At 27.8% G+C, this 13953-nt stretch overlaps 1 protein-coding gene across 1 annotated transcript in view; it reads left to right on the forward strand.

The window, feature by feature from the left end:
• The first annotated feature begins 1199 nt into the window (after positions 1 to 1199).
• The window catches only part of LOC128953164 (cytochrome P450 3A24-like), a 14348-nt gene continuing 1594 nt past the window's right edge, over positions 1200 to 13953 (forward strand). The window contains exons 1-3 of the mRNA XM_054298639.1: positions 1200 to 1460; positions 3024 to 3218; positions 4300 to 5125. Coding sequence (XP_054154614.1) covers positions 1200 to 1460; positions 3024 to 3218; positions 4300 to 5125 — 1282 coding nt within the window. The remainder of the gene's footprint in view (positions 1461 to 3023; positions 3219 to 4299; positions 5126 to 13953) is intronic.

A 13953-nucleotide genomic window follows, 5' to 3' on the forward strand; every position in this document is an offset into this window, starting at 1 on the left:
TTTACAATTATTTTTGTCATTACTATTACATTACATTAAACCCATAAATACCTTAATGTATATAAATATATTGTAGAAAAAAAATAATTATCATGTTTACGTCAATTTATAATAAATTATTATTATTATTATTATTATTATTATTATTATTATTATTATTACTATTTTAGTTTTCATCGATAAAACTATGTAACATTTTAACACTATATTAAAAATCATTTATATTGTTATAGGTAGTCAGTGCCATTGCAATGATATACTGATTTAATGTTTTAAAGCTATAATTATTTCAATACAAAAGTGATTTTTTGTTTGTGTTTAAATTTACTAAAGTGAATTTAACACAACGCTTAGTTTTATTTTTATTTAAATAATTATATTTGCAAACCAAGGTTTGCTTAATACTAAACTCTAAAATTCAATTTTAAAAATGCGTTGAAATGTTATAGAGAAAAGTGAATAGTAAACTCCTATTTTTAAGCAAAGTTTTATTTTATTTTTATTTTGTATTTCACAGTTAAAATAATGTATTGAAATGTTATACAGAAAAATGAATAGTTTACGCCCAGACATTAAAGCTGACTCAATACGACCTGATTATTTCTCACGTACACTTTAGTATAAATAGTGGTGTCACTCGGACATCAAAATCGGTTCTCTTCTGAGTTATCAGTTCTCAGTTCTTTTCGGAGATCTCTTCGGAGTTCTCTTGGAGTGCTACAATGTATAACTGTTAATAAGATGAAATAAAAGTATTTGCATATTACTTTGTGTGTATTACTTACTCGTCGCGGCTGGTGGTCTTGGATTGCGTCATGGATTACATTATCGATGTTATACTGATGAAAGCTGACCACAAGAAAGATTACATCATGGATAACATCATCGATTGAGTCATGGAAATACACCATGGATTACGTCATGGATGGCATTATAGATCACATATGGTTTCCTATAGAATACAGTTAACATAAAGGACAGCAATCGAACGCCGCGCCTATGGAAGTCGTCCACGTATTACGTAAGCGAATACTATATAGAAGGGAACTCCGGTACTCTGTCCGCTACACGGTAGGATCTGACCGGTCCGACCAAAACTAGTGTTGACAGGTGATGATGTTGAGTAAACCTTATTATTGAGTAACCTATTATAGGCTATGCAAAAGTAAGCGCTATGATAGGTTAACTCAGATATAGTAATGAGTCACAAGACACATTGGTCAACTGTTACACTGACCACCTGGTCCACTGACCAAGGTCAGAGGTCGAAGGTCAGAGGTCAGAGGTCACATGTCCAAGATCAGGGTCACTTGTCCAAGGTTAAGGTCACTTGTCCAAGATCGTCACATGTCCAAGGTCAAGGTCACTTGTCCAAGGTCGTCACATATACAAGGTCAATGTCATCGATAACTGGAAATCGGGTTTTATGTACTCATGCCAATGGTACTTGTTGGAGACCAGTAGGATAACATGTTTACCAAACAGACCTTAAACTAGACTTTGTACCAATCAGTTGGATATCCGTACGGTAGTATTATCCGGATAGTTTATGCAAGGAACAGCATAAACTAAGACAGTCGGTCGACTAAATACTACACAAATCAACACATATAGCTTTGTACACAACCAGTGATAGGAGATCCGCTCGCTCCTTAAGCCACACACAGATAGCAACGTAAGAGCTTAGTCTATAAGCAATAGTAGGGTTTACATCACGGGTTGTGAACACTAACCTATTGTTCACGTATAAAATATACCCGTGGTAACCCCCACTTCCCTTACAATATTTTTCTAATCAATTTTAATGTTTTTTTTATTTGAATGTCAAAATAAACAAAAAAAAAGTTTATTGTTAATTAAATTTAGTTAGCTTAATTTTTGTATTTAAAGTTAAATATTATATTAAAAGTTAGTTCATTAAAGTAAAGTTAAACTGATTGAAAACTAAAAAATAATATTTAATATTAACATCTTTAATATTAACAATTTGTTTTAATTTGAAAATTTATTTAATTTATAATAATTAAATTTTAAATAATATATTATTTTTTCATTTTGAAAACCAACACAAAAAATATGTTACAATTATTATATCTATTAGTATCGCATCCACTAATTAGATTGACTGCTATTTTATTATTAAGTTTGTATGCAATTTACAGGTAATAATAATAATAATAATAAAATAATAATAATACAAATTTATTGTTATTTTTTAATTATATAAATATTATATAAACTAATTTAATTTTATAGTAGTTTAAATTTAGTTTAAATCAAATTATATTAAATATGTAATAATTAAATTTTATTATTATTATACTTTTTTTTTAAACATTTTATCTATTATATTAAAAACTCTACTAAAATAAAAAGCAGTTAAAATTGATCAAAATTTATAAATAAATATTAATAATAATTATTTATATTGAAATATACAATATTATACATTCAAAATTTAATATTGTACATAATTATTATTTATAATTTATTAACAGTTATTAAATATAGTTATTATTTTAAACTTTCAGTATTCAAATATTAATTAATTAATTAATTATGAAAATGAGTATTTTTTTTTATATATAAATTAATTGTTTTATTATTTTCTTTCAAAAAAAAATAAATAAAGATATTTTCTATATATATATAATTACTTATTTAATAGGAAAATAAAAATTATTATTTATTTAGTAGCAATTATTAGCTAATTATTAGTTAAGTATAATATTTATAATATTAGTTTTTAATAAATTCATTGATTATTTAATTATTTTTTTTTTAAATATTATTAAAAATAATTAAAAAAAACAAACATTTAATTTTAATTATTATCAATTATTAGTTATTTATTAGCAATTATTAGCTAATTAGCTATTAGTTAGTAAAATATTTTTTAATTAGTATTTAATAAAATTATTTATAATTAATATTTTAGTTTTTTTAAAACTAATTTTCTATTTATTTATTTTTTTTTGGATTAAAGATATATTCTATCAAAATGTGATTATTGGGAGAAACAGGACGTCCCGACAGCATCGGTAGGTCTATGGACTCGTATGACTAGACACGGACACGAATGGGAACAGGATCTGTACCGTCGGTACGGCAAATGTTTCGGTGTCTATGAGCTGAACCGTCCGGTACTCTATCTGTCGGATCCCGTATTGATTCGCGACGTTTTGGTCAAAGATTTTCATAGTTTTGTAAACAGAGAGGTATTATTATACTTATATTTTAATTTATTTTCAACAAAACAAAAACTTTAAAAAAGTTTTGTTTTCTGAAATCTATACGAGCCTTTTGTGTGTGTGTGTCTGTCTGTCTGTCTGTAGCATATTTTTTTTGCAAATTTTTGAAATTCTAACTTCAGATTCGGTTAGAGGACTACTAATAATGTATTGTAAAAGTTTCATCAAAATTTTTTTAATATCTTTTCGGGAACATTGCGAGAAAATGGCGGCCAAAGTAAAGAATTTAAAAAAAAAAAAATTTTAAACTATAGATTTGAATAAAGCATCAAAAACAAGCATAAGAAATCTGCATTAAAATTTTTGATATCTTTTCGGGAACATTGCGAGAAAATGGCGGCCAAAGTTAAAAAAAAAAATTTAGAAAAACGTTTAGAATTGTTTTTTAAAATCTAAAATAAGATATAATAGATCAAAATTATTATTTTATTTTTTCAAAAAAAATGGCGGCAAAAGTATGATTTTAGCTGTTTTATACCGAGTCATTTTACAATATGACTAAAATCAACTGACAATTTTATTGATTTTATATATAACTACAAAAATTAATTTATAGTCAAATTTTTTTATTAAACATTTTTTTTTTAAAAAAATAGATAATAACTAAATATTAATAATACATAATTAATTACAATTTACTAAAACAATATATATATATATATTTAGTAGTATTCAATACTTTTTTTTATTAATTTATATTTATTTTATTTAAACAATAATTTTTTTAAATCAAATGATATTAATAATTATTGTTATTTTTATATAAACAAAAAACTATTATAATTTAGTGATCAGATTATGAATGAAAACAACAATAGATTTATTGAATTTATATATAATAAAAATAAATTTAATTAATAGTCAATTAGTTTTTATTAAAAAAAAATTTTTTTTAAATAGAAAATTATTAAATATTAATAATAAATAATTAATTATAGTTTACTAAAATAATATACAGTATATATATATATAGTTGTATTTTTTGTATACTTTTTTCTTAATTTATATTAATTTTTTTTTTATTTTTTTTAAAAAAAAAAATGTCCAGTCATTTTATACCGGTTACGATCCATTGGTCGACAATATAGTGGGCAATCTTCGGGGAGACCAATGGAAAAGAGTCCGATCACTAATGTCGACGACATTTACAACCGGAAAACTCAAGCGAATGATGCCATTGATTGGCGAATGTCTGCAAACAATGGACAAAAAGCTACGGACAGTGTCCGCCGCCGGCGCCGCCGCCAATACTACCGACGGGTCGTCATCACTATCACCGGTTGAGACGGATATGAAACAATTGTACGGCGCCTACAGTATGGAAGTCATCATTCAGGTTGCTTTCGGTACTAAAGTGGACGCCGTGTTCGATGAGGACAACCCTATCATCCGTAATATACAGAAATTTGTATCGCAAGATCTCAATCTACGACTGTTGACCATATTTTTGGCGCCATCGGTGGCCAAGTGGTTGAAATTGACAATTTTCGATCCAAAAGCGACCAAAATTTTCTCTGACTTTACCGTTAAGATCATTGAAGACCGTCGTCGACAACAACAACAACAACAACAGGAGCTAAAAACTGGTTATAATATTACCGAAAAACGGGTCGACTTTTTGCAGTTTATGTTGGACTCGATATCGGTTACGACAACCGATGATAATATAGATATTACTGATGGCTTAGCTGACAATCATGAAAATTATGGACAGTTATCCATTGCTGAACTAGTATCGCAATGTTTAGTATTTTTGAGTGGCGGCTACGAGACAACTACCAATGCATTATCCATAGCCTCATATTTGTTGGCCAAGAATCCCGAAGTTCAGGAAAAATTGTTCAAAGAAGTCGACAATTATTACAAACATAACAGTCAGGTATGCATAGAGTTATAAATACAATATATATAACTTATATATATAGTGTTGGTAATTTTTTCGCAATTCAATTTTTCGATTGCTTGATATTGCGGAAAATTGCGTGAAATTGCTTGAAATTGCGCGCATGAGGGAATGTATAAAAATTAACTTTGTCAACGTTAAAAATTTTTATTTACTATATATTAAGATAATTTACTAATTTTATTATTATTTTTACATGGCTTTTAGATGGCAACATTTTATGATAAAATAATTAAATTTATGTTTTTATTCATATTGCTTTACCATTTTAATTTTGTTAATTTTTAAAAAATTATAAATTGTTCTATGTTACAATTGCGATTTTCGCAATCGAGCTTTTTGCAATTGCGGCAATTTCACGCAATTTCCGACCAATGCAATTGCGCATTTTGCAATCGATACATCACTATATATATATATATATATAATTAACAACACAGCTATATACAGGCATATACAGGCATATACAGGCATATACAGGCATATACAGTATATATAAATATCGACAGTATATATATACGTATATATACAGTATATATATATATATATATATATATATATATATAAATATATAAATTATATACTGTATATGTATTGATACTGTATATGTATTGATACTGTATATGTATTGATACTGTATATGTATTTATACTGTATATGTATTTATACTGTATATGTATATAAACTATATATGTATTTATACAGTATATGTATATAAACAGTATAAATATATATATATATATATATATATATTGCCTTATATTACTAATACTAATATATATCTTTTTTTTGCTTATTATGCAAATTATTTTTAAATTATAAAAATACTGATAAGGTTTGTTATTAAATATAAAATTAATACTGTACATGTAATTTGTACTTAAAAATACTGTTTATGATACATATAGGTTTACGGCATTTTAATACATTTATAATACATTGTAATTAATACTAATTATATTTAATACTATTGTTTTACAATTATAATAGTGATATTTATATTGTGTAGTGTAATACTGTTGTAATAATAATAGTGTTGTGAGTAGTGACTGGTGTTGTGATAATACTGACTGTAATTAATACTGAATATCAATTAAAGGATACTATTAATACTGTTATTTAATTATAAGGTAAATACTGTTTTTCAATACTTATTGTTATTTTGATTATTATAATTATTATTATTATATTTGTTATTATTATTAATTTGTTATTATTATTAATATTGTATAATTACTGTCAGGTAATGATGTATATGTATTGTGGCGCCGGTACTGCCATCTATCGATGGGTACCGACACCACATACAATAGAGTTATAAACGTAATTCCTGTTTTTAATCCCAACGGGACAACCCAGGAGTCACGTGATTAAAAAGTTAAACTTATATTATTAAGGGATAATTACCCGAGTAAACCCGGGAATTATCCCGTCTAAAATTGTTACACTATTATAAATAGGGTTGTAGTCAAACGGGAATATTAGGGAATATTAGGGAATATTAATGGGAATATTAAGTAGTTAAATGTAATGTCTTTGTTATTAATGGGAATTTATATAGTAATGTCTAAGTGAGGGGAACTTATATATTGTAGAGTAAGGCTTGTGTGCACACGACACTCATTAGTGTCGTCTGCAAACAATAAGACCTATTGATTCAAAAGCATATAAATACTGAGGTACTTCTCATTGTAAAGTCACTCAAGTGTTGAGCTAAGACTTAAACTGGTCAGCTCAAGAGCTATAGAGTTTAGACTTTAAACAGTTAACTCTAACAGTAGCTAAAGCTCTGCCTGGACTGGCAGGCCTTTGCTATGCATAAACTTGCATAGCATTGGTCAGCAGTTCCGGGCAGTGCAGGGTTGTTATATTTTATGTACTGATGTATACTTATATTTAATCAATTATTAATAAACAATACTTTTAATTATTATAATGTATGTACCATTATTCGGATTACTTCATTGTGTTAACTGTGATATTAAGGATTACTAAGACTTTCAACAAGCGATCATTGGCGAGATCTATCAGCGGACGGATCTCGGGTTGTGTGTGTCTACTATGGTCCGGGACTAACAGCGCATATAGTGGACAGAAAAGACGGCAACACAACACATTTGGTGGCAGCGTCGAGGATTACGAATTCGTCTAAAATCGGTAGCAATCGACTTAAACGAGTCGGTGCTCACTTTTACTGAAAGAGTGGTGACATTATTAGACTAAACTTTACAACACATTGATGAGTAGACTTTTAAACTAAAGTCACTCTTCATAAATAGGACTTAAAGGTCCAAAAATGATCATAGGCCTGTACACACCGAGGGAATGGTTGTACAGTGCTTTTGTCAACAGAGGATGTCGGTTTAAAAGCTGACACTAATCCTCTGCTCTTCTCACCTTACATGGAAGGAATGAGAGCCTTGGCTTAAATTAGCTGAGGGCTGCGAATGACATGTAATGATCGCTGTGATTGACTTAAACAAGTCAACACCTAACTGAGTTCTTAAACTGGAACTCAAAACCTTACAACAGATGAAGACAACAGATGAAGACAACAGATGAAGACAACAGATGAAGACAACAGATGAAGACAACAAATGAACACAACAGATGATAACGGATAAATACATCAGAGAAAATAGATGTGTGTTTACATCATTTTATAGAACTAGCATATGAACTATGGCTATATTATTTAGAGACGCGTTTAACGCAATAAAATTATGACGATTAATAACTAAAATTTTTGTGACGGTGTGTCGATTTAACCGTCGGTAGAAACACTTGAATATCTTCTAACCTGTTAAACTGGATGAATAAGAATATGAATTTGAAATAAAAAAAAAGTGATTGAGACGGACACTACTTGTTAGGTTATATTTTTAAACGGAAATGTTTTGTGACCACAAACATTTATCAACAAATAACATAACTATAATCTTATATGGACTCATACGGTAACAATCAACGTACAAATAATGCCAAAAATTGTGGCGGTTTAATAATAATTCAACTAATAATTCAGTAAACCTACCTTATTGTGAACCGTCAACTTCTCGAAATAAAAATCAAATCGTTCCGTACTGATAGCGGAAACACTGCTGTTTCAAATAATATTGAGATAAATAAAATATGCACTAATAATGGAAATGATTACAAAGTAAAAACGACGACTATAATCCAAATGCGGATGACGAAAATGATACTACAAATGCAGATGATGTAATAGAATTCTCATTATTAGAAGAGAATACGGAAGTAGTGGACACAGGAGTTGCAGATAAAACCAAATCAGTGAACATTGGATTCGTAAATAACCCGGATGTAAATGAAGTGCCAAATGAATGGCACGTAATGAATAAAACATTATGGACAATTAACCGACAATATATTTATTGGACAAAACAGTGAATTTAATTTCAGTGGACCATTTGGTTCTACATATAACGCATATAACAGATTCAGATGTTCTGTTAGTACATACCGAAAGCTTTTTATTGGACTTAGCTTTGGACAAATAGCAGCATTTATTAATGAATCACAACGACCTATAAACTACAAATTGCAACAGAAAATAACTCACTTTTTAATAAATTATTAAAAACTGTTTAAAATAAGCAGCTAAGGGTAACACAATTGTTTATTACAAGAAATTAAATAGACAGCAAATCTATACTCACACATACACAGCTGGAAAAATTATTACAATTTTTAATGAATGCTATCAAAAATAAAATTTTACATAATTTAACAATTTAATGAGTGTACGCTACGCAACAGGTATCGGATGAGTTTCCGAAAAAATCGCATTAGATGAATTGTCAAAACATAACACAGCAAGTAATAGAAAATCAATCTTTACATTGAGACCAATATTATTATTACAAGTGGAATATAAAAAAGTGTTACGTATTAAAGTGTACGATATAGAAATTACTGGTGATGTCTTCAAACAAACAGAATAAGCATGTGTATTGGTCTCTGACAATAGTTTAGCAGCCGAACACAAAATGGTCGTCACAACGGATTACATAATTTTGTCAGAACTGTATAATACAAATTCACAGACAACTACTTGAAGGAATATTCAAGTCTATCGAAATGATAATCTACTTTAAATGTATTGGTTTAACATCTAGCTCACCAATAAGAAGATAAATTATTTTTTTTTTACTGAACTCATGAAAATGACAAAATCAATTTTAATAATTTGCAAAGAACATTTTTGATTTCATGTGAACTACCATAGTTTACAATGATGACACTAAAACAAGCGCGTGAAGAAGCGGGTAATCGTCATCAAAGACTTCAATTTAAAATTAATTAATTATCTATACTTATTTGATTAATTAAAATTAGATTTTTTTATGATTTAAATATAAATTTAAAAATTTAATAATAAATGTTTTACGCAATTAAATAAATTGTCTCATATTAATCGACATTTAAAATAAATCAAAATTGTTAGACTGTTAAATTAAATACTAATTAAAATTTCTTAAAACTAATAATAATATACAATATCTAAAAGCGTTTATTGAGATTGTATTTATTGAGTTCAGTACATCATGAAATCGAAATAAAAAGTAGCTGGTGATGAAAATTAAAGATAATGATTATTAAACTATAAAAAAAAAGAATGAATAAGGTCTACAAAATGTATTTTAAAATTTATGGATATAATAGAAGATAATCAATAGCAAATCAAAATTGACAAAAGTATTCAAAACTAAATGATCAGTGACAAATAAATAAAGTGACAATAGTGGTAAATGAAGATAATAAAAGATAAAAAGTTACAATTGAAATAATAATTGATAAAATAGTATCAATTTAATAAACAAGTAAAAAGACATCAAGCGTTAATGATAACATTTGATTAAAGATTGCGAAGACAATGGAAAAGACTATTATGTGAAATATTCACAATTCACAATCGATCTATAATAACGAATGAATACAGGAATCAATTAATTCCAGTGAAAAGAGAAATCAATCATAATCACTGAGTTACAACCAAAGATAAGTCAGATGGACAATAAATGGACATATTAAATGATAAATTGACAAATGACAAAAAACATGGAAATGTAATGTTAATAAAGACAACTATGGTCGAAAGACGTTATTAATAAGGTGTTAATCAAGTGATATTAACTGGAAAAAAGGGAATAAAAAAGTAAACAATCTGTCGACATATAGAAAAGATACACTAGAGGTCAAAAGATGAAACAGAAGACAGAAAAACACGACTGATCGACTAACAATAGATTGAAAATCGACATATGTAATCTATGTTCAAAATTAAATAGACACAAAACAATTATTGAAAAATATTGAAAAATGTAATATTACTGAAAAGACAATGGAAGTAAATGAAAGTAAAAAAAAATCAGAAAGTCAATGGATAAATATAATTTATAAAAGTGGTCGACAACTAAAAGGATGACAAGAGATCACCGGAAAAAGTAATTAATGGACTGGTAAATAGAAAAGTGTAAAAAAATTAATTCATTAAAATTAAAAAGTGACGAAAAAGTCAAAAAGAAATATACAAAACTGGATACAGAATATAGAGGTTTTCATTAATGGTTAACTGAAATGAAATATCAACAGAAAGATTAGAACCAATGACGTCAATGGGAACTACTGTCGAAAGGTGTTGTAAAATAGTCAACAATAAACAATTAAAAAAAGACTGAGGGAAATGTAGCAGTCATTATGTATAGTGATGTTCTAGAATCAATGAATAAAAAAATAGACAAAGAAATCAAATAAAATTAACTGTGGAAAAACTAAAATAATTATCAGACACAACGGATGATAGAAAATAGTCAACGAAAAATTCAATAAACTAAAATAATAATGTAGTAAATAAATTAATAAATTACAAAATAGTTACAAAATACTAGAATATACACAATCATTAGAATTAAAATTGGACAATAGAGAGATAAATAATTTACAGTTTGTAAATTCACAGACATCACAGATGTACACAAGTATAGTCGACAGCAGTCAGTAGATAAGTGATAGAAGATAAAAACACATGCTGATAATTTTCAAGAAAATAATCGATTAAAAGGAAAATTAAATAAGATACTCCGCATCTGGAGGGATAAATATTGCAATATAAAGATAGCTGATTGGACCACTTGAAGAAATAAATTAAAATAAAGGATGGATTTCTAAAAACGATTAATTAAATTTTACTGAAAAATGTTCAGATACTACATAATAAAGAGTGATGTATGTATATGGTTGATGGCATCAGCTGAGTAATTGGTACCAATGGAGATTATGGATTAATCTCAAGGAAAAGTTGTGAATGGAGTCAAAGCAAATTACGTCATTGTACGTCAAGTTTATATTGTGTCTTTTAAGTTAATTAAAATTGAATAGCACGATAAACTTATTTTAGTGGCCACTGGTAATGTCGGGGACATTGAGTAAAATCAGGGATAGATTTTACTGAAGCAAGTTCATTGTTATTTGAATGTCGTTGAAAGCAATTATAAAATAATTAATCACACTTAAAACTTATTCAAATTTATTAAATTGGGACCCAAATGAAAACAAAATTATAACTAAATAGACAATTTAAACACAGTAAGCAATTCAAATACTAAATTATGGAAACGACAGTTTAAATAAGAAAAGTTTTAATCATATCGGATGAATGGACTTGGGATTTGGAAGAAAAAGTCATGGACTTTAAATTGCTTTGAGCTCAACAAAAACTAAATAGACTCCATTACACTTAAGATATAGACGGTTTGATTGACTTCCGTCTGGGATAAGGCCTTCTGTATGTTTCGTTATCGCATTAACGAATCACGTTATACAGGTTATGCTCATGACTGAGCATGTGTTTGCAAACGGTTAAGGAAGGGCTCGTAGTTTCAATAGACAGAACTGATCACTCTGTTATTGAAACCATATTTTAAAATAAAACTATTAACAAATTTTATTATGAAAACATACTCAAAAATGCTGTACGAAGAATAAAATAATTTAAAGATAAACGAGAATTAACTGTATTGAGCCGTACAGTGATGATAGGATTGACAATGAAAGGTTAACAAAGTTAAAAATATTTTAAAATAAAACAATATACAAATATTATAATGAAAACAGCTGAATGATGATAATGAAAAGCTTTTACAGAGAATACAATGAAAACTTTAAAATTAAACAAGAATTAATTGTATTGAGCCGTACAGGGATGTCAGGATTGACAATGAAATGTTAACAAAGATAGAATAGTCGACATTCTTGATGTTAAAGGAAATAACATAACGAAAATAAAGACTTATTACTAAATGTAATCAAATAAATAAAGAAAAGATAACTATTAACTATAAGGAAAAGGACAAGTAAAAACAATATAAATGGTCGTTATTGATATACTGGGGGACGCCTTAGCATTCAATGACTGATTGGATAAAAAAGAGACATATGAAAAGCATAGGATCAAGAACGAAATAGGAAATATCAAAAAGGAAAAGTCAACAACAATAAGATCAACAATAAAGGATTAGTCAATGCGGTCTTAAAGATGATAACAATCAAAGGAAACATCAGCTGACAACGCGAGGGGATGGTTGTTTCTGAGGACAGAAACGTTTTAAAGTGAGGGGAAATGCCTTATATTACTAATACTAATATATATCTTTTTTTTGCTTATTATGCAAATTATTTTTAAATTATAAAAATACTGATAAGGTTTGTTATTAAATATAAAATTAATACTGTACATGTAATTTGTACTTAAAAATACTGTTTATGATACATATAGGTTTACGGCATTTTAATACATTTATAATACATTGTAATTAATACTAATTATATTTAATACTATTGTTTTACAATTATAATAGTGATATTTATATTGTGTAGTGTAATACTGTTGTAATAATAATAGTGTTGTGAGTAGTGACTGGTGTTGTGATAATACTGACTGTAATTAATACTGAATATCAATTAAAGGATACTATTAATACTGTTATTTAATTATAAGGTAAATACTGTTTTTCAATACTTATTGTTATTTTGATTATTATAATTATTATTATTATATTTGTTATTATTATTAATTTGTTATTATTATTAATATTGTATAATTACTGTCAGGTAATGATGTATATGTATTGTGGCGCCGGTACTGCCATCTATCGATGGGTACCGACACCACATACAATAGAGTTATAAACGTAATTCCTGTTTTTAATCCCAACGGGACAACCCAGGAGTCACGTGATTAAAAAGTTAAACTTATATTATTAAGGGATAATTACCCGAGTAAACCCGGGAATTATCCCGTCTAAAATTGTTACACTATTATAAATAGGGTTGTAGTCAAACGGGAATATTAGGGAATATTAGGGAATATTAATGGGAATATTAAGTAGTTAAATGTAATGTCTTTGTTATTAATGGGAATTTATATAGTAATGTCTAAGTGAGGGGAACTTATATATTGTAGAGTAAGGCTTGTGTGCACACGACACTCATTAGTGTCGTCTGCAAACAATAAGACCTATTGATTCAAAAGCATATAAATACTGAGGTACTTCTCATTGTAAAGTCACTCAAGTGTTGAGCTAAGACTTAAACTGGTCAGCTCAAGAGCTATAGAGTTTAGACTTTAAACAGTTAACTCTAACAGTAGCTAAAGCTCTGCCTGGACTGGCAGGCCTTTGCTATGCATAAACTTGCATAGCATTGGTCAGCAGTTCCGGGCAGTGCAGGGTTGTTATATTTTATGTACTGATGTATACTTATATTTAATCAATTATT

This window comes from Oppia nitens, unplaced genomic scaffold (genome assembly GCF_028296485.1).
Source record: "Oppia nitens isolate AA-2021 unplaced genomic scaffold, nextdenovo-longstitch-racon4-pilon3 scaffold20_pilon_pilon_pilon, whole genome shotgun sequence".
NCBI classification, from domain to species: domain Eukaryota; kingdom Metazoa; phylum Arthropoda; class Arachnida; order Sarcoptiformes; family Oppiidae; genus Oppia; species Oppia nitens.